The sequence below is a fragment of the Dromiciops gliroides genome, chromosome 3, assembly GCF_019393635.1.
Source record: "Dromiciops gliroides isolate mDroGli1 chromosome 3, mDroGli1.pri, whole genome shotgun sequence".
NCBI lineage: Eukaryota > Metazoa > Chordata > Mammalia > Microbiotheria > Microbiotheriidae > Dromiciops > Dromiciops gliroides.
Window position 1 is genome coordinate 78,581,711 of NC_057863.1, and position 25,626 is coordinate 78,607,336.

Sequence of the window (25,626 nt, forward strand, 5' to 3'; positions counted from 1 at the left end):
AATATGATTAGTTGAGGAGAGTTTGGAAATAAAAGGTTTATCTATATCATTCTTTTCTCTTGAAACATGGAACATTATAAGAACTTGGGGTAAAATGAACTTAAGGTGATAGAAAGAATGGACCTTCTCTTTCCCCAAACTGGATTTTCTAAAGCTGACCCTTGTGGATAAATTCTACCTATCAGTTACCAGACTTCTAATCAGATCCTGATTGAAAACCCAGAGTGTTTATTTTATTTTATATTCCTTCCCTTTCCTCAAACACCTACAATCTCCATCACCAGAAAGTTCAATGAAGAGAATAACCACTGTATAGGAGACATGTCTGCCTTCATTTGTATGGAAACCGTTTACACTCTTCATTCTACTTTGAAATGCTGTGATTTCACTCTTCAGCTCCCTCCAAATTTCATTCACCTAACATCAAACTCTTCCCTGTGAATTTTTTTTTACCCCAACTAGCTTTTGAAAGCATTTAAAAGGAAAACACTACTTTCATCTTCTACAGTACAAGGTCTACAGATCAATAACCCCACTGGGTAAATCTTAAGCGGATAGCACCAAGGTAATACCAGTGGGAAAAAGAAAAACAAGCAGGCTGCAGAGGAAAGCAGTTGAGTTACCAGAAAATGGTACAAAACTTTATTAATTTACAAATGGAGGAAAGCATCAAAAGAGAAAAAAAATCAATAAGCTGAGTGAGGGCATTTAGTATAAATCCACACTGCTGACAAAAGCAAAAGTGTCCAGCCAGGTTTAAATTAAATTAATAAATTAATTACATTAAATTAAAAACCATAGAAACTTAAACTTTTTATTGAGTACCATGATTGAGATGGCTCAATGCAAGAAGCCCCAGTGACACCATTATTTGTCATTTAATCCATAAGCAGGTCAAGAAATCTTGACCAGCCATATGCCTAGAGCTGCAAATAGGTAAATATCAGTTTTGATTCTTTATGTGTTAAATTTCAGCCACCTACCCTAAGAGGACTACAAGAATCCAACCATAATTGCCTGTGGATCAGTCATCTCATTTGTACACAGAGGAGGCTAATGACCAGAATAAATTTGCCTACCAAAATTATATTGAGAAAAAGCAAGGGGGAAAGGGGGGGGGAACGGATAATTAGCTAGAGGGTGGGAAAGAGATAAAAGATGATACCTGTGAGACTCTAGTTGCCTCTGCTAGAAATTTCTTCATCTCATCCTCAGAGAATACTACATTCATGGCAGACCCACTGTGAGAAAAAAAAAAAAAGATCAGTTTCTTTTATGGTTTCAGAAGCCATGCAAGACAGGACCACTTTGATTCTCAGAACATTTAGAAGCAACCTCTGTAGTTTCAATCTCTTGTTCCAGCCTGGGCTGCAAAAGACTGTTCTTGTCTCTAAGGTGAGTCATTATTCTACTTATTCGCTGAGACAATCCACCTCAGTAAAATACTAAGAGGAAAAAAGACCCTACTGAAGAACAAAAAGACAAGGACCATGGCTCTATGGCATACTTCCCCCAAAGCAGCCCTCTCTGATTCGGTTCTTTAAAGGGCAGAGTATATCTACTTTATGTGGCAGGAGCTTCTTATACCCCTAACTTGGCTTCATCAGAGTTCACCACTGGCCTCGGATTTATTCCAAGGGTGCATGGGTATATTTGCCACCAACACACGGGGTCACTTTATTACCTCTTTAGAACTATCAGTCACCATAATAATGTAAACAGTGTTGCTAAGGCAAAATTGGACCTTTTGACAAAATTTTTAAATATACGGTATTTGACTGGGATTTGTTCAAGTGTCCTTCCTTGGGGGTATCTGAAAGACTACTATCTGAAAATGAGGAATTTACTCTAAAGTCAGAGGGTTTTGTGAGGTTTTGTGTTTGTAATAGAAAAAAATGAATCTGAAGAAAAGACAGGGGAGAAAAGATGAGAGAGGAAAGGAAAAATGAACACAAGAAGTCAGCTTTACTTTCTGCTTCTTAAAAAAAAAAAACAGCAAAAGGGTCTTTCAACTTCCTTTCCTCTGGCTACTTTCCCAACTTATTCCAGATTTCTGCACAAAGTGCTGTCATTTATTCGTGTTTACTGGATAAACCTTCAGGTGGTCATATGGGGGGTGGGAGGATAGGTCATAAAAATAACACTATTAGCTCTGTAAGAAAGTGAAGCAAACAAAAACTGAGTGTGCTGGGAATAAATTGTAGACAGAAGGACAGATAAGAAACCATCAGCCTTTGCTATGTCTAAATACCACACTCCTCACAAGATAGGCATATCAATAGAAATTATATTTATGTGCTATGATTACATAATAAAAGATGAAGAAAACATGTCCCACCCCCTCCCCAAAAAATAAGAGCAAAGATTCTTTTCTATTCTGTGTGTTCTATAACCATAAGATTTTTTTAAAGTCTTGAAGTTACTTCAAATAATACCTCAAAGGGGTAGTATTATGAAACTATAGTTTATAGAAAATCTCATTTAAATAAAAATATATTTTCCACCTCATTTGAAATTTTTCATTATTTTTAAAGGACCCCGTCTAAGATTCCATTTACACTTGCAAATTGTGCGCAGCAAATTGTGTTTCTCTTATCCAATGTTCACTGAAGTAGTTCTTTACAAGTGTTAACATCTGAAGCAAGCGATAATTCACAACTTCTACAATGGTGAACCAACCAACTTTCAAAGTTTAACTATAAAAGATCTTCCTCTCCTCCCCCTTTTCATTGCTTTTTTTTTTTAATTAGAGCTTGGAAAATTCATCATTTCAAACAAAAGGCACCCTAAGACCAGGCTGACAACAGGCAAAGATTTGCTGTCATGTCTGATGTTTGGAAAACAGATGCTACCAAGAGAAATTTCCTATATTGTTGGGGTTTTTTTGCTTTCCCTATTCCCTAGTGTAAAACTTTCCTCCCTCAGCATGGCAAGGACAAACTCTGAGTAATAATGTGAGATCCAGAAACCCCCCAATTGCTTCATGTTATCTTTTCCCAGACAGAATGTGGGCCCTCGACCTGCCTGAGATGATTTAGGAGGTACCCCACAAATATACAATTAATTAAGCTTCAGGGCTTTAGCATGCTTCATAGAACACACTGAGTTCTCACTCTGTTTTCTACTCTCTGTAGCTGCTCTTTGGGATATTTCCTTTTTAGGGTGCACAGCAAAACAAAATCCACACCAATGATACATTACCTCAAGACATAGGAAGGTCTCAGCAAGCAGGGGTAACCCACAGACTTTGCAAATTCAAGAGCTTCTTTCTAAAGGAGAGAAATGGTAAAGCTTTCTATTAATAGCTAAAAGTGCACAGTATGAAACAATGCTGATTGATCGTCATAACCAAATAGATTCTCATTCATTCATGCAAAAAAAGTACAATTAGAAACTAAATAGGGCTCAACCCCTGGTTTGTACTTCTAAATGTCAAATCTAATTCATTCTGTGTTGGACTTGGCATTGCAAGAGAATTTCTAGAATATTCAGTATAACACTATCTTTTCACAGACGAGGAAACTGAGGGCCAGAGATTTGCCTAAAGTCACATAGCCAATTTATTTGTATAATTAGGACTCTGGTCATTTGTGTGAGGAACTAGTCTTCTCTATCACGCTTGGCAATGTCTGCAAGTCAACAGTTGATGCTGTTTCCATATAGCTTTTTGAAAAAAAAGGACAAAAATGCAGAATATCCCACCTCTGATATGAATAGGGCAAGATGCTTCAGTTTAAAACAGACTTCTTCCCAGAATGATATCCCTTGATTTTTCAGAACAGGCTGGATTTGGGATATAAGAAGGAGTAGTGTTGCTTCCACCCTTCTAGAGGGTAGAGCTGAGCAGGCCTGAATTATAACAAGAAGTAATATAAACTGACTCACTTGAGTAGAACTAGTAGGTCAAGATCAATGTGCTCTAGGCTCCTTTCTCTTGACCTCATTCTCATTATCTTGGTTGAACAATACAGCAGAAGCTTGGTTCAACCTCAGATTGTTCTCTTTTCTTGTCAGGCCTTGAGAACACTTTGCTCTTCCACCCAAGGTTTGAAGAAAGCAAGAGCTTTGTCTCTATCACTGGTTGTGTCTCTTTCTTTCTCTGCCTCTCTCTTCCTATCTCTCTCTCTCTCTCTCTCTGTATTTATATGTCCTTCTCTGTGTCCCTCTATCTCTCTCTTTGGTAGATAATCATCCTTTCTGAGGCAAACTTATACTTGGCCCTTTTGGGCGAGGGGAAGATTTCAATTGATAAACTATCCTCCTAGCCTCTTTTCAGAAATAACTGTCTCTTAAATTCTTTTATAGTTGTTATCATTTCTATTTTTATTACTCATCACTTTTTCATGCATTGGTGTATTTGTGCTGAAGTAGGAATTTCCCCTGATAGCATATGTGATTCAATGTCCCCATTAAATATGCCTCATTTTAAGCAAAATTGAGTTTTCCGGAAGGTCTATTGGCCAGTCAGTCAACAAGATCCTAAGAGTATTGTCCTTCAACAGACCGGGGTGTCAGCCTAACATTCATCACTCCAAATTTTTTTTTGCTATCTATAAGAGTTGGGGGGGGGGAATGCTATGTGTCTTTTTTAACTTTTTCTTTTCAAGGCACTTCTTGACCAGTTAGTATAGAAGCAGCAGCAAAGACAGGTAAACTAAGCTGTGAACAGGGGATTCACTTGAAAGTCGCCATATTTCCATTTTTTCTGGGAAATGTTTGGTATAAGTTGATATTTCTCCTTTTACAACATAGACCTCAGACATAATGCTTAATACTTAAAAATAATATGTTCTTTAATCTTTTAAGGAGATGCAATTTCTTCAGTGAAAGCATACTTGACCTACTTATGTAGAACTCATATATCTATATGACTGAAATGTATCATTTATTTAAATTATGTTATTTAAACCACCCTTACACTCAAAAGTTTAATAAATGCTGCCTGGTAGGATGAAAGCTCATTAAGGCCAAAGACTGTTTCTTTTTCCATTGTTGGGGCTAAATAAACATCCCTTGAATTGTATAATAATAACTTACTTTCATATAATGTTTTGTTTACAAACTGCCTTGCCTACATGTATCATTTGACACTGTACACTTTATAAACCTAAAGTCATCATATTGTTGTTATCGTTTTGATACCATCATCCTAAAAAGAAAACTTGTTAATGTATAATCATCTGACTTGGAAAGGTGGCAACCATGAAGTGAAGATACTCTACAAAGTGAAGATACTCTACAAAGTTTATCCCACTTGCCTCATGCTACTTTCTCTTGAAAGGAGAAAGTTTAAAAGACATTTCCCATTGATTTTTCTTCTTACCAAAGTATTAACAGCTTTCCATGGTGCCTGAGCCACCTTCAGCTCATCCAGAACAGCTGAGAAGATGGAGCGATCCTCAGCCCTATCAATTTGTAGAGGGCTAGTACCCATGATCTTGACTCCATTCTTGTAAAGTGGTACTGCCAAGTTATTTGGAATCTGCCCTCCAACAGAAATGATACAGCCATTGCATGCCTGGGGAAGAGGTTCACAAAACAAGTCATTAGGAGAACTTCATTATGAATGGGCAACAGTTCTTGATTTGAATTAATGTTGTTTAAATTTTCCTTGCTGGGAATGCCTAAATTAGTTATAATGATATTTACATTTATTCTATCATCAAATAATTGCAAGTACTCACATGTGCAGTGTTCTACAAAGTAAATTAAATATTTAGTGTCTGCTCTCCAAGAAACTATTTCCTAAAATGTATACAACACTGACATGCCATTTAATCATAAATATAATTTGTATCATTCACAGATGTGGTAGAGCAATTCAGAGGCAGGGATCGTTACTATTGTTGTTCAGCCATTTCAGTCATGTCCAACTCTTTGTGACCCCATCTGAGCAAAGATACTGAAGTGGTTTTCCATTTCTTTCTCCACTTCATTTTGCAAATGAGCAAACTGAGGAAAACAGGATTAAGTGACTTGTTCAGGGTCACACAGCTAGTAAGTGTCTGAGGCTGGAACTCAGATTGTTCTTGTTTTGGGGGGGAGGTTTGAGGCTATTGGGGTTAAGTGACTTCCCCAGGGTCACACAGCTAGTAAGTGTCAAGCATCTGAGGCCGGATTTGAACTCAGGTCCTCCTGAATCCAGGGCCGGTGCTCTATCCACTGTGCCACCTAGCTGCCCCAGAAAGATTGTTCTTGACTACAGGCTCAGAACTCTATCCACTGTCCCTTAGAGGATCACACCAATATATACTTTATTTTTCTCAACCTAGTCTGTGCTTCATAGACTATTACTGTATTCTGCTCCTCTGTCACTATGTACCATGTCTCTCAAACCTCTGTATTCTCCAAATCACATCCAAATTAATCTTCCTAAAAGACTAATATTGTCATGATGTTCCATGTTCAAAGGTCATTAATGGCTCATTTTTATATCTAGCAGTGTTTTCTAACCTTTCAAAGCCTGAAAACCTCTTTTCAACATTGAAAAATGTAGTCATACCACATGTTAGTAAATAATACTATTAGTACCTATCTTTTGAGAACAGAAATGACAAGAAGTTGCAATGGTTTTGACACTTAAACAAATTTGTATTGTATTTAATTGAAAAATATCTAAGTATATTTTCAAAAATAGAAATACGCATACATATGCACAAGATACATGTATTATAATAGTCTAACAGAAGGATATATGCTGGCTGTAGATAAATAAAGTTAAAAATGAAAATTTTTGGTACAGATATGGATTTATGAACTCCTTATAATAACTTTACAAAGACGAAAAGGTCATTCATTGGACAACAGTCTAGGGTCCCCCAACTTATACGATAAAGTAAAAATTTCTTAACTTAACATTCGAGGTCCATTACAATCTACCCACCAATCTTCTGCTTCAGCCTTATCTCCTACGAAATCCTCCACATCAGTTTTCAACTTTACCAGACTCGTTCCTCAATATATGCATCATTGTCTCCATGCTTTTGCTCAAGGTCATACTCCCTGCAGGAAAATCTCCCAATCCTTACTTCTCATCTATATCATGTTCATCATTAAAACCAGATCAAGTCCTAACTCTACTGCATCTCTCACGTCCACAATGATCTCTCTGTCTCTCTGTATCTGTCTCTCCATACATAGCACTTTTATTATCACACATTTGACACTTGTATATTCCAATCAACAAATATTAACTATGCATCTATTTTGTGTAGAGCACCTTAGTGGTCCTTAGAGAGAGAATTTTGCATACATCTTCAGAATAAAAAGAAACAGACCACTCAAACTATTTGCTGAGTAATTTTTTTTTTCATGGAAGCTGCTCAGGTCAACTATATTTTATTCTAGAAAAATCTCTTGGGAAGCATGGAAGTAAGTTGAACTTACAACAGCTAGAATAGTTCAGAATCTCAATTATAACCGCAATAAGTCCTTTGTTGGGTAAAGAGAGAGAAGACTGAGAGATTTGTTGAAAATATATATATTTTAAATCATTTAATCCAATAATAGAAAATGAAATCTGAACTTCAGTAATAGTAGACTATATAAAATGTTATACAATTAAATTCTAGACAATAGTAATAATAAGAGAAGTGGAGTTATTAAATGAACCTTCTAAGTACAATATAGGCCTTTTAAAATTTTCCCATTAGTGAATTAATTTGAAGGCAGGTTTTCCTTTAGGGGGCTGGTCCTAAGTAAAATTGTGAATTAGAGCAGTATATCTTTTGGTATACCCAGCCTATACTTTCCCCAGTACACCTCTCTTATGGCATACCTCTTCATCTAACATACATATATGTGCATATTCATCCACACTTGGGATGCTAAGTGTACTCACATTCTCTTAATACCTCCCACAAAATCACATCTATTGTAAGGAAATGCTTTTACAATTCATGCAATTAATTCATGCTAAAGTACAAATGATTAAGTTACTGACAATGAAGATAACAATGAAGGTCCATTCAACATGTACTGAAAAAAGTGACAGGCAAATGGAAGCAAAAGCTAGCATAATCTAAGTCATGAATCTGCACTATGGATTTTTTTGGGGGGGGGCGGGGCAATGGGGGTTAAGTGACTTGCCCAGGGTCACACAGCTAGTAAGTGTCAAGTGTCTGAGGTCGGATTTGAACTCAGGTCCTCCTGAATCCACGGCTGGTGCTTTTCCCACTGCGCCACCTAGCTGCCCCCCTGTGGATTTTAAATTATAGGTGAATGGTCTACTCTAGTGACAAAAAGAATTAGCTGACCCTTTCTTTTCGCCACCTCATGTCTCAACTCTGGGAGTTGTTCAACACATCTGTAGATACATACATACATACATACATAACTAGATGGATGGATGGATGGATGGATGGATGGATGGATGGATGAGAGAGCACACATTTTTCTCCTTTATTATCATTATTAATTATTATTATTTACCTCCTGTTGGTAGATGTCTAGGATCCTCTCAAGAGAAAGCTCTTCAAAGTAGAGTTTGTCACATTCATCAAAGTCTGTGCTCACTGTCTCAGGGTTGCAATTCACCACCACTGTCTTCTTGCCAAGTTGACGCAGTGTACGAATACTTGAGACGGCACACCAATCAAACTCCACACTGCTTCCTACAAAGACAAAGAGATTAACAAAAATTGGTGGGTTGGGGGTAGTCAAGAGAGGAGAAAGAATATTGAAAAATCATAGCTGATGGGGCAGCTAGGTGGCGCAGTGGATAGAGCACCAGCCCTGGAGTCAGGAGTACCTGAGTTCAAATTCGGCCTCAGACACTTAACACTTACTAGCTGTGTGACCCTGGGCAAGTCACTTAACCCCAATTGCCTCACTAAAAAAAAAAGAAAAGAAAAGAAAAAGAAAAAGAAAAAGAAAAATCATAGCTGAGAAAAAATGCACAATTTGTCAGTCCAGGCTGAGAAATCTACTTGTCTTTACTATGAGATTTCAAGACATACAAAAGAGAGCTGCTCATGGTTACATTCTATGTGATGGAAGACTCTACACTGAGGTCCTCATGTCTACACTAAGATCTCATCATGGTGCAGAGGTGAGCAGGGTTTTAAAACGCTATGACAACAAGCTCAGCCTAAAGTAGGGAGCTATCAAACTCGCAAGAATTGCTGAAACTATATGAAGAATATGATTATATTATTTTAGAGTTAAGATTACTCTGAGAGGTTACATAGACCAAAGTTTCTTAAACGGTGGGTCACAACCTCATATGGGGTCAAGTAACTGAATGTAGGGGTCATGAAAAATTTGGCAACAGTAAAAGATTATATATACCTATTTTAGATACATAATATACCTGGGGTCATATAAAACTTTCTCAGGTACAAAGGGGTTGTGGGTGGGAAAAGCTCAAGAAATCCTGACTTAGACCCACATCCTCATGTTGCTGGTGATAAAAGAGGCCCAGAATTATTCTGTGACTTCAAATATACTGTAGAAAGAGATGAATATGCCTGAGGATCAGTCTAACTAAATTTGGTAATACTCACTATGACCTTGGCTAAAAGATGATAACGTTTTTTGGCACCTGCAATTCTCAGAGTCCTAAGCTATGGAGGGACTATAATTGGTACCAGTGGAGGAGTATCCTTACTGAGAAGATTATGGATCCTTCTGGTACTGAAGTTGCTGATTATAAAGAAATATGTGTATATACCTATTTTCTATAGGGACATAGTGATATAGAAATAGATGATATAGAGATATATGCCCTCAAGTATAGATCTGAAATTTTGCTTCACATATGTTGTCTAAGAGCCAGTTTAATTAAGTTGGGACAGAATCATCAGAGGGTTGGACATAAGATAATGCTTTGTTTGTTTATCATAGCAGTTCATGAAAATGTTTGTATAGGAAGAAGGCTTTGCTGTTCATATACTTAAAAGTAACTAGACTGATAAGATCACAGAGTCTTTGAAAGTATTGAATTAAGAGTTTCTACAAAAAAATGTATGATCCTTGAGGGCAAGAAATGTTTCACTTGTGTGTTTGTATCTCCAGAATCTACTATAATGCCTGGCACAAAAAGTAAATGTTAAATGACAGTAACAAATCCCTGTTGGAAGTGGTGGTACACATAGTGTAGTCCCTGCTACTTGAAGAAGCTGAGACTAAATGGATCACTTGATTTCTGGGGTACTGAAATACAGGAGGGCTAAAGCCAATCAGATATCCAAACTAAGTCTAGCACAATATGGTTGACCCTCTGGTCCAGGTCAGAAAACGTAATAGGTTAAAACTTTAGTAACTCATCAACATTGGGATCAGAACATCAATAACCACCGTACTTTCAGCCCAGGAGAGATAAAGAGACCTAGCCTTAAACAATAATAATAATGAAAAATAAAACCCTGCATTTTCTTAGAGGTCACACCTGAGAATCAGCAAAGGAGGTTGTACCATCACTTCTCAGGTATTTTACAATCAGAATTCCTTTTGTGTATTATATCTAACACTTAGATATAATTCTGTAGGACATAAATCTACATAAATAAAATTAGATTGGCTCTGTCTAGTTATTTAGGCTTGTGGCCCCACTCTTAATGTAAGAATATGATCCAGGGCAACCATTCAGGGCTTCTTTCCTCAACAGCATCAAGAAGATATGGATCTAGCACAAGAATTTTTTAATCTTTTTTGTGTATCATAGCTCCTTTGGCAGCCTGGAAACGCCTATGAGCCTTTTTGTAGAAAAACATTTTGAAACTCATAAAATAAAAAACATAGGACTTTAAAGGACAACAATTATATCGAAATACAGTTACCAACCTATAAAAGAAGCCAAGTTCACATAGCTCAGGTTAAGAACACCTGGTCTAGATAATCTCTAAGATTTCTCCTATCTCTAAAAGTTCATAATTGTATCATTTCAATTTTTTTCAATAATCTTTGTGAACTTCACACACTTCTGTTCCCAAAGTGACATTACTTATTTTTAAATTTATTAATCACCTACCATGTGAAATGGTAGGCATTGGGAAATGAAAATTAAATAAAGCTTTGTACCATGGTCATTTCAGTAGATAGAGGAAGAATCTTACCTCTAATATTTACTAGTTGTATGACCATGAGCAAGATGCTTACATGCTCTGTGGCTCAGTTTCCTATTCTGTAAAATGCAGATAATACCTGTAGTACCTATCTCATAAGGTTTCTGAGACTCACTTATGATAATACCTGTGAAGAAAGTCAGAAATTTAAATTGACAAACAAACAGCAATTACTGGGGTTGTTGGTATTTCCTGGGGGCAACAAGGAGCCACTGAATGTTATTCATCCAATGAATGATTTTTTATTTTTAAAGCTTTATTGTGTGGAAGGTGGACAGAAGAGGAGAGAGACTGGTATGGAAGAAGACCAATTAGGAGCCTACAACAAACTATGAATGAAGGGATAAGGATTGGAACTAGGGTGGTAGACACATGAATTTAGCGAAAGGGAGAAAGAGAGAGATTAAGAAAGTAGAATCAACTAGAAGTGGTGATTGATTGGACATGGAGGGAGAATGTGCAAATGGAAAGTAAAAAGTTCAAAGTTGCAGACCTTGGTAAATATAAAAATTCCAATGCCCTGAAAATGCTGTTATTTGTTCCATGATTCTCAATTAAATGGTACTTTTTTATTGTGTATTTTATCAATTTAGGAACAAATTGCTTTCTGCTAAAAGATAATCATTGGTATTGAACTTAAAGTAAAACTTTTAAGAAAAAAGAGTTGATCCAAATATTTAACAAAGTTTTTTTCAATATCACCAGCCAATCAAATTTATGATACACTGAAACGATTATTAAGATGCATATAGGATTAAGGGAAATTATCACATGATTGTCAGTCCTGATCCACAATGCTTTCACTATCAATTTATAATTTTCAAGTACAAATATGCTTAGAACATGGGGAAAATTAAAATGAAAAAACATGGAGCATGACATCAGTCTTGGATATATATGACAATAAATGTTTGCTGAATGAATAATTGATTTAGAGACAGTATTATTTTTCTCTTTGAAAAATCCTTTGACTTCACAAAATAGCCATTCATATCTCCTGAACTGCTCGATTGCATCCATCTCATTAGTGGTAAACATTTAAAGGGCTTGACTGAATTGCCATTCATGGGCAAAGAGCAGAGTGTTGTGGACAATTGCTTTCTCGGGGACAACAAGTACAATCTGATGAGCATCTTTAGGATAAATTGGTAGAGATACAGGAGAGTCTCCTCTCCCTTGCTCAATTGCTCCATTCCCACTTCCCTTATATATGATAACCATATTTTCTCCAAAGTGAGACACACACATTTACATATGTGTGTGTATGTATGAATTTCATAGAAGACATTCATGGGGCCATCTCCAGTCATCCTGATCTATATCTTGTCACTGGACCCAGATGGCTCCAGAGAACTGAGGCTGGTGACTTAGCACAGCCCTGCTTCACTTAAATCCAATTCAGTGCAAGTCATGACATCACCTCCTCTATGTCATGGTCCTCTTCAAGAACAAAGGACAAACAACAACAACAGAGGACATTCCAAGTTACAATTTCATCATATTCCCCTTTATAATTTGAAAAATAACTTCTTCAATACTTGAAAAAAAACTTGCAGGTACTCTGGCTATCAAAATAACTAAATTATTAATTGATTACTTAGTGGCCAACCTTCTAAATATGAGCAGTACATTTAACTTCACCTTTCTCTTTGTCTCTTAAACAACCGAGTATTTATTAAGTGCTACCATGTGTCAGGCACTGTGCTAGACCCTGGGGAGATGAGCACAATGAATAAAACAGTATTTACATGCAAGGAGATCACATTCTAATGGCAGAAGCAAGTACATTTATAAGTATATTCAGAATAAATCAAGTGAACACAAAATTTGAAAGTTAACTACCGGATAGTTTAGAGCTTGAAGTTAACAGGATCAAGAAATGCTTAATGTGGAAGAGGGTACCTGATCTGTGTCTTAAAGGAAGTGAGACAGAGCTGAAGAGAGAGTATATTCCAGGCACAGGTGATGGCCAGTGGCATGTGCAAGAAACAGAGAGAAGACCAATTTGGCTGAATATTAAGCAAAGGAAAGGTAAATTGGGACAAGGTAGTGGAAGGCTTGAAACCATGCTCAATCCAATAGGATAAAGATTTGCTCATTGTCCTTTGAACAAAGAGAAGTTAAAATAATATAAATATTTCAACAACTTACCACATAGCATAGTGTCATGCTATATAATAGATACTTGTTGAATTAATATTACTGTTTCTTATAAAGTTTCAATCTTCTTGTGGGCAGCTACATAGTATAATGCATAGGAAATTGGACTTGCAATTAAGGCTGTTAGTTCAAATTCTGCCTCAGCTACTTAATAGCAGTGTGACCATGGACAAATCACTTCACCTCTCAGTCCTATTTCCTCATCTGGAAATTGGGGATATTACTAACACCTGTAAAGAATTAATTGTTATTTGAAGTTTTTATGACCCCCATCTTTTGGCTAGAATTTAAGAAAAAAAAAAAAAAAAACCCTTGACATGCACTGGCCTGGGGTTCCGCAAACCGTACGGTGCTCCACCCACTGGTTGTAGCCGTTGCCATACCTACCTCACCAGGTTGTTGTGAGGATCAAATGAGATAATATATTTAAAGTATTTTGTGAACCTGAAAGTGTTATATAAATGCTAGCTATAGATACATACTCACTTTTGGTGTGGGGAAAAGGCTTATTTTTGACTTATGGAGAAAAAGTATACTTAATACTTCTACTCGAAAAAGTTTACTTTTTTGTGTTAAATGGCAGAAATTTTCATCCAAAAATCATTAAGTAGGCCCCTTTACTTTGAGGATAAAAAGTAGTCACCATGCTAAAATAAAGACTAGTTTGCACTTGTTCTCAAACTGTGTGTAAAGCACATATACTAATAGATTTGGATCGAAGGACATTCTTAGAAAGAAAGAAAAAGTCTAATATATTGGCCAAACCTCCAGAATGGTACCTAGTTTCTAGATCAGTTCTGTGCACACTGTCATCCCCTTTGAATGATAATGATGGAAAATCTAAACTTTACCTATGTGATATGGTCCACAGCCTAGCACCATCAGTCCATGATCATCAAATTTTACATCATGTTCCTGTGGAAGAAAAACCAAAGTCATAATCAATGTACTTAGCAGCTATCCTGCACAATTAACTGTGGCTGTTTATATGCACATATCAGTTTGAATTAATTCAATAAGGAAAAGAATTTGGATTCTGAAAAACAACCACTCTAATGGATTATTTCCCCCCTATACTAGATTCCAATTAACCAAGATTTATTAAGCACCTGCCAAATAGTGCACCCTATGCTAGGTGCTAGGGAATATAAATACAAAGAATGAAACAGTCCCTATCCTATACCTCGGGAGACAGTAAGTATGTTTATAAATGCATACAAATAAATACAAAGTAATTAACTAGAAGGTAGTTTGAGAGGTAGGTAACTAGGAGTTGGTAAAATCAGAAAAAGCTTTGTGCAGAATATGGGCCTTGAACTGGCCCTTGAAGGAGACAGCAAATTTTATTCAGTGGAGGTGAAGAGGAAGTGTATTCCCAGACTTGGGTAAGGCCAGTGTGGACACAGAGTGCTATATGAGAGGGAAAGAGCAAAGGGCAGTTTGGCTGGATCACAGCATTCAGGGAAGGGCAAAACTCGAAAGACAGCTTAGGGTGGGCGGTGGCACTGAGGCCAGCCCTCTGTCCTGTGTCACACTGCCTCTTTGTATGCTATTTCTTCTGTTTCTAGGAACCATGATGTACTGAGTGTTTGAACAGCTTCTCTCATTTCCATAATACTGGCCCTCATTTAGTTTTGTTGTTGTTTTCACAAATCAGAAAGCCTGAGAAACTCTTTAGTAGGTATGTTAATGCAATTTAAAATGTTTTCTCCCAAATGGTCTCATTTGTGATTTTATATTTACTATTAAGATAGTTCATCAACTTGAATCAGTTTTCAAAAGGACAAAGACCAAAATCATGAATATATGATCACATTTAACTCAAATGTTTCCATTTTTGCTACCAGCATCAGTAGATGCTCAAGGAATGAACAAGCAGGGATGCATTGCTTCATGGGATTTAGAGATGTAAGGAAACATGGAGGTCATTTGGTTCAATTTTCTCATTATGCAGATGAATAAACTAAAGCCCAGAGAGATGAAGTGCCTAATATTATACATATGTTTAAAAAAAAAAAGCCAGGATTCACAACCAGCACCTAACATACCAAGTCAGGCTTATAAAGCTTACCTGACCATTGTAAGTAACATAGAGGTAGTTTGTCACTGATGGATACTCTGCAGCCAGTGTGTCAATCTGCAATGAAAAAGATAGATAATTACTACATTGGAGAAACATATCCTATTGTGAAATCACTACATTTATTCATCTGGTTCACAGCAAATGATGGTTATGTCAGTGGTTATCAGCTAGACTTGCCCATCCAGTGACATAGCTAGTTATACAATCTAAGCGGAAGCATCCATAAATAAAGGTGTCTTTGATTTGAAGATTAGAGCCTTGCTTAGGTGTTGGTAGTCATCAAAAGCCAAGATATGATAAGTCATGGGAGGAAAGAGTTTATATCATGGAACATGTTTGGTAAGGACAGATCAATTCTATTGCTCAAGAACCAGGCACACAGCCTCATGTAGAAAAAAATAGGAGGCAGAACTTATCAAGTATGTAAGAGCCAAGTAAAAAGGAAGAAAGATAATAAATGCTGAGTGAAAAATATTCAGCAGCTGGACAAGGGCCTAAGGGTATATATAGGCCCCCTGAGCCCACAATGGAACAGTCAATGATTTTTAAGGACAAAAACCAGCTGGTAGCACTTTAGTCAAGGTAGCCCTTAAACTAATGGAAAAATTACAATGACATACCTATGAAAGTTCTTGTGTGATCATCATGAATACCAGATGAACTCATTATGCTCAGCCCTATCACAATGAATACTAAATGAACCCATAATGATGGGACACTTAAAATAAAGTATTGCCCTGTAAAAAGTTACTATCAAGTGAGTTAGCTATTTTTTTCATGGGCTGAATACTGCAGGTCAGTAACAACATCAGAGTTTTTCAGGCCCTTCTATTTCATCAAAGGTACCGCATTTAGACACGGATCAGGCAGAAAAGACGAAAGCATTTTTGCTTTTATTTTTTCTTGTTTTGGCTGAAGGAAGTGGCTGCTTTTAACTCTACCCTCTTTAAAGGTGGCATGAAATCGCATTTTGTAGAACAAGCCTAATGACCATGGGAGACTAATATATCAAATAGGGTCATATCCAGAGTAACCATTTCAAAAATTGACAAAGGCTGCCTTAAACAGGTGTCTGCATTCTATCAGAAGAATAGTATGAGAGAAGATAGGGTTCGTTACCTGTTTAACCCAAGGGTGTATGTTTTTCTTTATCCTCAGCTCCCGGGTCTGGGCCTCAGTCAATCCAAGGCATTTTGAAATGTGCTTATCTGAGAATCCTATCTCCTTTGCCTTTTTCAGAGTTTCCCCTTGAATGGAGTCACTAGGATTTAATGCAAAAGAAAGGTTTTAAAGTTAGATCAAGAATAATGTACAACGTGAGTTTTTCAATTTCTTCCTTTCCAATGACTCTTCTTTTTCACCTTCAAATATGGTCCAGAACATAATTTATTAAATAACCTCTGATCATCATTGCCTTCCCTTTGGGCTACTGTTCAATTTCTCACTTTTCTGTCATTACCAAGCCAGTGGTCTTTATCTGTTACTTTCATTTCCTTTCTCACCTACTGAAAACTTGCTTCAATTCCTCATTATTCAACTGAACCTATTTGCCAGATATCTCCTTTTTGTCAAATCCAATGACATTTTAAGAGTTATCTCCTTCTTGTCAGCATTTAACTCTATTGACCAGACATTCTTATTTTAATTCATTTCAACAAGCATTTATTGAGTCCCAACTGTATGTCACACCATGCTCGGTAAGAGATACAAAGACAAGAAGAAAAGAAGTCATTGCTCTCAAGGGATCTTAACGGTATTTCTACTTCTTAAAATTCTTACCAGCTTTGACTTCTACAACAATTGACTGTGTATGATTTTTCCTACAACTTCCCAAATTAGTTCTTTGTTGTATTCTTTTCTGGATCTTCTCCCTTCTTTTGTTGTCTCTTCCCCCAAGCTGCTTTCCTCTGCCCTCTGCTCATTTCTCCCTACACCTGTCCCTCCAGGAATCTTATCTATTCATATATTTTCAACTATCACTCATATTGGTAAGGCCCAACTGGCCTTGCCTTCTGACCTACTGCTCCAATTTCAAATTTTCAACTACCCAAAGTATATCTTGACTTAGAACTTCCATTATTACCCTAGACTTGGTATATTAAAAACTCAACCCATCCTTTTTTTCTTTCTCCTCGGGAAACTAACTCTCTTTCCCAACTACTACTTTTCTATCAGCTTCCCAGAGAAGGAATAATAGAAGCATCTTTTATTCATCTTTCTTCACCCTCTTTATTCAATTATTATTTTTTCTGGGTTATATTATAAAACAAAAAAAAAAATCCAGTCCTTAATTTGTGAACTTCATGTCCAAAATATTGGATTAAATTTAGTACAACAAAAAGTAGATACCACCTTAAAATCTACTGTCACAAGATCAATAGGATCATAGGATTTAGAATTGAAGGTACCTTAGAGATCATTGAATCCAGACACCTACAGGTGAGAAAACTCAGGACAAGAAGAGCTAAGGGATTTGTCCAAGATTTCACATGTAGTCTGAGAACCAACATTTTAATCCAGTTCCTTTGCCTTCAAATCCAGTGCTCTCAATTTATCATCATGATTCTGTGAGCTGAAATTTCAGTGAGCCAAGCCTATCTATCCTATTCTCTTATCTTCTTTAATTCATTCTTGCATTATCTTCTTTAATTCATGTCTTGCATTTGGAGCTCAGATGGAAATTATGATTTTACAAGGGATTTATTTCTGCTTTTTTTTTTTTTTAGTGTGAACGCTGGTTTTATTTGTACAGTTAAAACTCTTCTCTGTCAATACAATCTCTATTATGCTCCTACACCCTAAATTTCCTGCTGCTTCCCTAATCAATGTTGTATGTTACCCCAGAGATTTTAATTACTTCTTTCAAGTCCTCCTTTGCATGTTTATTATTCTCAAGAATTTTGTACCTTCTACCCTTTGAACTTTTCCTTGTTGAATAACAAAGTGACCAATCAATCAACAAGTATATAGTTAAGATTTACTATGTGCCAACCACTCTTTTATGTGTTCTTGAAGGTACTAAAGAAATGACATGACTCCTTTGAAAGAGCATTGGGTCTTATTAAGAATTCAAGACATAACCAAAAAACAATCCTAACAACTCAGGAGGATATATAGTTTATGAAAAGCAAAGTTATATGATATTCATTCAACAAACACTTATTAAGTACCTACTATATGAAAAGCACTAAACTAGGTCCCTGGGAAATTTTAGATAAGATGTGACTCCTGTGTTCATGAAGCCTATTGCCTACGTAGGAGACAAGACAAAAATATCGATAACAGTATTACAAAATGTGACGTCTCAGAGACAAAGTCATTTCTAAGCAAGGAGATTGGGGAAGGCTTCATAGAGAGGTAAATAAATCACACTTTTTAAAGAATGTAACTAATAGAGTAAGGGAAAAGTGTTGCAAAAGGTAAGAAAAGAGTGGAGTGTGTGCTAGAATTATTAAAGTTTAGTGTATAGGTTGGGGCTTTGAATGGGCTATGAATGAAGAATGGGGTCCAGATGGGTAGAGGAGAGAATGAAAGTTTTCCAAATAGGAAAAATAGTATGACCAAAGGTTTGGAGGTCAGAAAAATAAGCTGTGTGTAAGGGACAGTAAGGACAGGTGTAAGGATTTGTGTTTCATATAAAGTCATCTAATCTTACAATTAAGACTTTTAGAAGTAACCTGCAGAGAGGTGACAGACTCAAAGTTCAGAAAAAGACATACACTTTTGGACTTGTGCACTTTGTAGATTCATTTTGTATGACCACAATTATTTATCTAAAAGGTTGGATTTTTTTTACATACTTTAAAAAAATAATCTGTATAAAATGGAGATTCATAGTTTCATATATAATCCTCTTTTTGTTCTCTGCTGTATATATGGAAATGCTTATTTTGGGGGGTTTAAGTTGAGAAAAAATATATAAAAATATTCTTTTAAAAATAGGCTATAAACTATGCAAGGAAACAGATTATGTGACTTTTTTTTCCTACCACCCAAGACAGTATCTTACATAGAGTAGGAACTTAATAAATTATTATTGTTGTTGTTACTTGGGACAGGGTAAATGAAGGCTTTTGTTACCAAGATCAGTTATTGCTAATATTAAACCTTTAAAGCGTGTGTGAGGGGGGTGGAATCCTCAGCTTGTCACTTGAGTTTATGAGTCAGTAATTGGATCCTACTACCACTACTATCATTGTTATAAGGGCAAAAGGGATTTGAATTAAAGACTTTAAAATAGAAGCTTGTAAAGAGAAACAAAAAAGTCACCTCATCCATCCCTACTTTAGCTACAAATTTTCTTTAGTCAACTTGTAACTGGGCTTTCACCCAAGCTTAGAGTATTCACAAATGGTGACTCATTCACAATATAACAATTATTATCACAAACCAACACAATAGTTGTGGTTAAATACACTGAAATTTCATTTGGGCTAAAAAATGTGTATTTGTCCTTCTTATATTTACTAATGCTATTTTATTCTCTTCTTGAACATTCATACTTCTTTTTTATTGTTCTCCAACCCATTAGATGATGAAAAATGTAAGTACTATATATACTGTTAGAAAAGATATTAATTTCTTTCAAAACTTAATTTCTCACCATATACAAATGAAAAACAAAAATATAGAAAAAGTAGAGAGTCAGAAATAGCCCTAAATCAAGGGTTCTTGACTTGGGGATATGAATTTGTTTTTAAACACACACATATTTAATATATACTTAACGTTATATCATTGATCATATATAATTAATGTATATGATAATATAATAATATATTCTAAAATATATGTTTGATATTTAATATGTATTTAAATATATTTAATGGTATTTTAGTGAAATTGGTTTCCTTCGTAATCCTATATGCTTATTTTATGTAACTAAAAGCATAATTCTAGAAAGGGGTCCATAGTATTTACTATACTACCAAAGAGGTCGATGCCACACACAAAATGGTTAAGAAGCCCTGCCCTAAATAAACATTAGGTTCAATAGTTCTACCATATGTCTAAGTTACATCTCCTTCTCTACTTTTCCCTGATTCAGAGAAGTTCATTCTAAATCCCAAAGTAACACCAGTGTTCTGCTGTCCCACCCTCTCCTTCTTTTCTTTTTCTTTTTTTGTTTTGCAGAGCAACAAGGGTTAAGTGACTTGCCCAGGGTCACACAGCTAGTAAGTGTCAAGTGTTTGAGGCTGGATTTGAACTCAGGTACTCCTGAATCCAGGGCTGGTGTTTTATTCACTGTGCCACCTAGCTGCCCAGGGGACAGGAAGGGGATCTGAAAAAAGATATTTTTTCTTGATGTGTTAGTGCTCCCAGGCATAAAACAAATGAAAGAGATACCTTTGGAAGAAGACAGTGCTTATAACAAAGGAATTAATCCCAATTTGTGACATTTTAAGTACCAATTGGGGATTTATTTTTTACCTAGAAGGTTCCTCAAATCATAATTTGTAGTTGATTGTTCCTACCACTTCACTTTATGTAGTAGCAAAGAAGTGGAAACAAAGTAGATGCCCATAAACTGTGAAATCACAGCCATTTGTGATATATAAATGCAATGGAGTATTACTGTACCTTATCTAAGTTTGATATATGTATAAAATATAATTATATATCACAAATAAAATTTAAAAATTTAAAAATAAAAAAAAATAATTGAACTAGAAAAAAAGAAATTATGAATATGAAGACTATAGGAAAACATAGGAAGATTTATATAAACTGATATAAAGTGAAGTAAGTAGAACCAGGAAAATAATATACACAAGGACTATAAATTTAAATGGAAAGAACAACAAAAACATAAATGCTATGTAATCATAATAGCCAAATTTGATCCCAAAGGCAAGAATTGCAAATGCAACTTCCTTCTTTGTAGATGTGAGAGGCTATGGGTGTTGACTGCTTCATATTAGAGGCATATATATATATATATATATATATATATATATATACATACACACACATATACATTCATATATGTCATGTTCATATATTCTTATGTGTGACATGCTCATGTATATGGCGTGTTCATATATATGATATGACATGTTGTCCCCCATACCTAGAATTTTCTCCATCTTCACCTCTGCTTCTTGGAATTCCTGGCTTCTTTCAAGATTTAGCTCAAACACCACCTATGTATGAAGCCCTTCCCAGTCTCCCCAACCTACTCCCCAGCTTCTAGGTTACTATGTATCTACTCTGTATGTATCTTAATTATTTATGTACTTTTTTCAGGTAAATTGTATATTCTTTTTTTCCAATTACATGTAAAGACAGTTTTTAGCATTCATGTACTCATTTTCTCATTGGAAAGTAAGCTCCTTGGGGACAGGGAATATTTCTACTTTTATCTTTTATCAGCTCTAAACATATCAGACATTTACTAAGCACTTCAAGCACTTAAATTATAAATTCTTTTTTTATTCATTGAATTCTAACCCAATGCATATTTTAAATGCTGCTATTATAGTTGTTTTCTTTAAGTATAGAATGAGGTACCATGACACAAAAAAATATGCAACCGTGTTATTGGTTACCTTAGACGACTTAGTAAATAGTCCATCAGTAACATGAATATGAACACAAGTTCCAGATGAAAGATATTTTTCAACATTTCATTTATATACAATCTGCTGTTCTAGGATTTAACCTCTAAGCTTTCATGAAATGAAGCAAAGCAATTGATGTCCATTCCCCTGTCTCACAGAATAGATGCTGATGCTGACCCACAACAGCAATTAGTGAAGGCACAGCCAAGCCAAATTTCTCCATTCCAATTCAGTGTTGCCTAAGTATGAGTGAAGGGGCTTAACCCCAAGAAAATGAGTGTATTGTTTTTCTATATATTTCACTCTCTTTTATCTGCCACTGAAAAACGGGGCTGGCTGTCATTTCATTACTGACAGAGAAAGAAAATTGGCTTCATTTGCAGCTTGTTCTGATATAAAATTTTATTTTGTATCCCATTATAGTAAAATAAAAGAAGAGACAGTCTGAAGACACGATTCATTAGCCTTGGGCCAGTGACTTAAACAAGGTTAAGCCTCTTCATAGTCAAACATGGGATGAATAATCTTACACAGGTGTGAAGCTAATGTACCAATATGGAGAATCAAATGCCTTTTTATCTTCTTCACCAGCCTGAATTGGGAAGCCCTCCACTTGGCCTGTTCTAAAAAGGATTTGATCTTTAAAACAAGCAAACAATAAATAAACAAATAAATAAACCAGCCTAGGTACAAGCGGATTCGGGGACTGTGAATTTAATAGGCTGGGGTTTTTTTTTTCCCCAAGTTTAAATGAAATGCTCTTTTTAGAACAACACAAAGCATGAAATAACAGAAAAATAAATGGAAATATAAGCCTTGAATTGTAAATGAATATTCTTAAGCTGAATTGTGCTTTGAAGGCAAAACATATAGTGTTGCATTCATATCAGAATGCAAATTTTAGGACTATTGTTTCAAGGTGAAATGTGGTAAACTGACTGGAGTATACTCACACAAGCACACATTGTATTAAGATACATAAAATGTGTTCACCTTTTTGGTATGCATTTATCTATATTGCAATGTCTTCCTCATGCCCCTTAAATATAATCACATAGATACAAAACGCATACGTGTGCTCATTTCCTTGTTCCACAACCACCAATGTTGCTACATATTGATAATATATATGCTTTGATTTCCCCCCTCCCACAGTAGCTTTCCTTACTTCATAGTTCAAGGGCAAAATCTTCAAAGCTTACACTCTCACCACTCTATAGCTGAATTTAAACAATAAAATGATAAAAGAGCAAATGGCTACAACTCTAGCCTCAAAAAATCTTCTTTTTCTCAATACATGCCAACACAAAATGACAGCTGAATTTTTAGAAGGGAAAAATGTTTTCAAGCCAGACAATCAGACATTTACACACTCTGCCATAATCATTTAATGGTTAGACAGTGTGGCTCAGCTCCTACAGAGCTCAATCTCTAGTGAGCTCTATAGTTTACAAACAATACAAGCCTCTCCCCTCTTTCTCTTTTCAGTTTCCAATGTAGATTTTGTTGTTGTTGTTTAAAATTCTACCCTGTCATCTTTGAAACTTCATCCACTCACACTTCTTCAATAATAAATGATAAAAGGAAATGGAATAAATTCTCCTTAATGAGGAAATTTTCACCTGGCATAGAGGAGCTGGGGAAATCTATTAACTGACTTGAGAAATGCCTGCAGCATTGCAATTACCAAGGGAGTTGGTGTACTTCACACAGTCCTCTCTTCCACTTGACTGGCTTTTATCTGATCCACCAACTCACAAGTAATACTAAACAAATTTCCCTCCAGATTGCACCAGCTCTAATGTGAAAATGAGCACTCCACTTGGCCTACAATTATTGGATGGGTTTACAATTTGATTATTATCCTGGGTTTTTTTTTAAATCCCCCCCAAGCCAGAAGTTGAGGGAAACCCTGGGCCCAATGTTTAGTAATGTTGTTTGCTTTTAAAAAAAGAACTGAGTAAGATATATATCTATAACCCACACTGATATATGTTAATATAGATTTAGATCTTCTATCTCACTACCTGCTCACCAGGTTTTCCCAGAGATTTGAACGAGATTCACTCATTATTTCTGGCATTTCAGGAGCTCTAGAATAAATGGCAATTACAATGATGAGATCGGTGTAACAGTTGTTTATCTCCTTGTCTTTTCTTTTAAGGAGACAGATTGTTACTTCTTTCCCCAGAGAAATGCAAAAGATGACTGTCAAAAGCAGCAGTAACATTTAGAAAGGCAGGAGATAGAAAGCTAGTTGATTGTAGTAAACACCATCCTTTCTACTATCCTTTTTTTTCATGATACTATGGTTGTATCTCCATGGCAGCAAAACAGCCATGGGCAGGGGGGAACATTCAGTCAATCATTGTGCTCTATGGCATAATAACACACTACATCAAGATATTTTAAAACATGGTGTCTGAATTTTTTACTGTCCATTTGGGATTATGGTATCATATAGTTTATTTGGGCTGATCAATTTAGCCTGCTCACAGATCTAAAATTTTAGTGGAACTATTACAGGTGGCTTTTTTCCCCTGAAACTATCCACCTAGAATATCCACATTCCATTAATTCTTGGTTGAGGGAGGGGAAGGAATCAGAAAAGTCTCCAGTTCTAAGTCCAATGGCCCACTGATCAAGTTGATTTCTAAACACCAGTCTTAGATATTTGCATTTTTATTAAAAACTGTGATTTTATTTAGTGTTGGTTTTCAAATGAACAGTGTTCCTGTACAGATGCCTTGCACATAGTAGGCACTTAATAAATGAGCATTGAATTAAATTAACTTAGGTTGTATTTTATCGCCTCACAAATGGAAGTTAAGTATAAAAATGAAAGTGAAGAAAAACAGAGTGACTCAAAAATAACTATTGCCTATCTTCTCTAAAGTTCTCAAAATATGAGTACCACTAATCAAGCAACTGGCATCCATTGATCCAAATGAAAACCAAACTAAAAGGTAGATGACCACAAGACAAGTGGACCACTGTACAGAACTCTGCACCTGTACTCATGTAGATGAAAATATGCTTATGGCTAATTTCCTTATCTTCCCATTCCAGAATCAATATACTTACTACTATTCTATAGAGTTCATAAGACTACCTAAAGAGTCCATGGCCCCTAAAAAGAATAAGAACCTTTATATAATAAGTACTATGCTTCCTCTCACTCACTATTTCCAGAGTGTAATTGCATATTAGGGCTAATACTTTATGAGAGTCTCTCTCATTGAAAGCAGCCACCAACCAGCATTAATATATAGTATAAGAGGGGCAGGTAGGTGGTGCAATGGATAAAGCACCAGCCCTGGATTCAGGAGGACCTGAGTTCAAATCTGGCCTCAGACACTTGACACTTACTAGCTGTGTGACCCTGGGAAAGTCACTTAACCCCAATTCCCTCACACACACAAAAAATGTTGTGTAAGAGATGAGTCCCACATTCAAATTCTGCCTCTAACATATACTGTCGCTGTGACCTTGGATAAATCTGGGCATCCCAGGCCATTCTCTAAGACTGATATGCCTCGGGTGAGGGATTCCCCACACTAGGGAACATAAGCCCTTTGGATAGTAAGGATTGCTTGATTCTTTGTGTTTATATCCCCAGCACAGTGCAGTGGGCATAGTACATAAAAAGTATTTGATACATGTCTGTTGATTGATTAAACAATTAATGATGTTACCAGGTCAGAACTGGAAAAAAAATATAGGTGGTTTTGTTTTTGTTTTTTTCATCTACATGGTTAGT

General features: G+C 36.0%; 1 protein-coding gene across 1 annotated transcript in view; it reads right to left on the bottom strand.

Moving 5' to 3' along the window:
* The window catches only part of CPS1 (carbamoyl-phosphate synthase 1), a 159,645-nt gene that overhangs the window by 33,188 nt on the left and 100,831 nt on the right, over positions 1–25,626 (bottom strand). The window contains exons 22-28 of the mRNA XM_043992197.1: positions 16,426–16,567; positions 15,295–15,360; positions 14,075–14,138; positions 8,431–8,612; positions 5,324–5,518; positions 3,202–3,269; positions 1,166–1,241 (exon numbers count right to left, since the gene is read on the bottom strand). Coding sequence (XP_043848132.1) covers positions 1,166–1,241; positions 3,202–3,269; positions 5,324–5,518; positions 8,431–8,612; positions 14,075–14,138; positions 15,295–15,360; positions 16,426–16,567 — 793 coding nt within the window. The remainder of the gene's footprint in view (positions 1–1,165; positions 1,242–3,201; positions 3,270–5,323; positions 5,519–8,430; positions 8,613–14,074; positions 14,139–15,294; positions 15,361–16,425; positions 16,568–25,626) is intronic.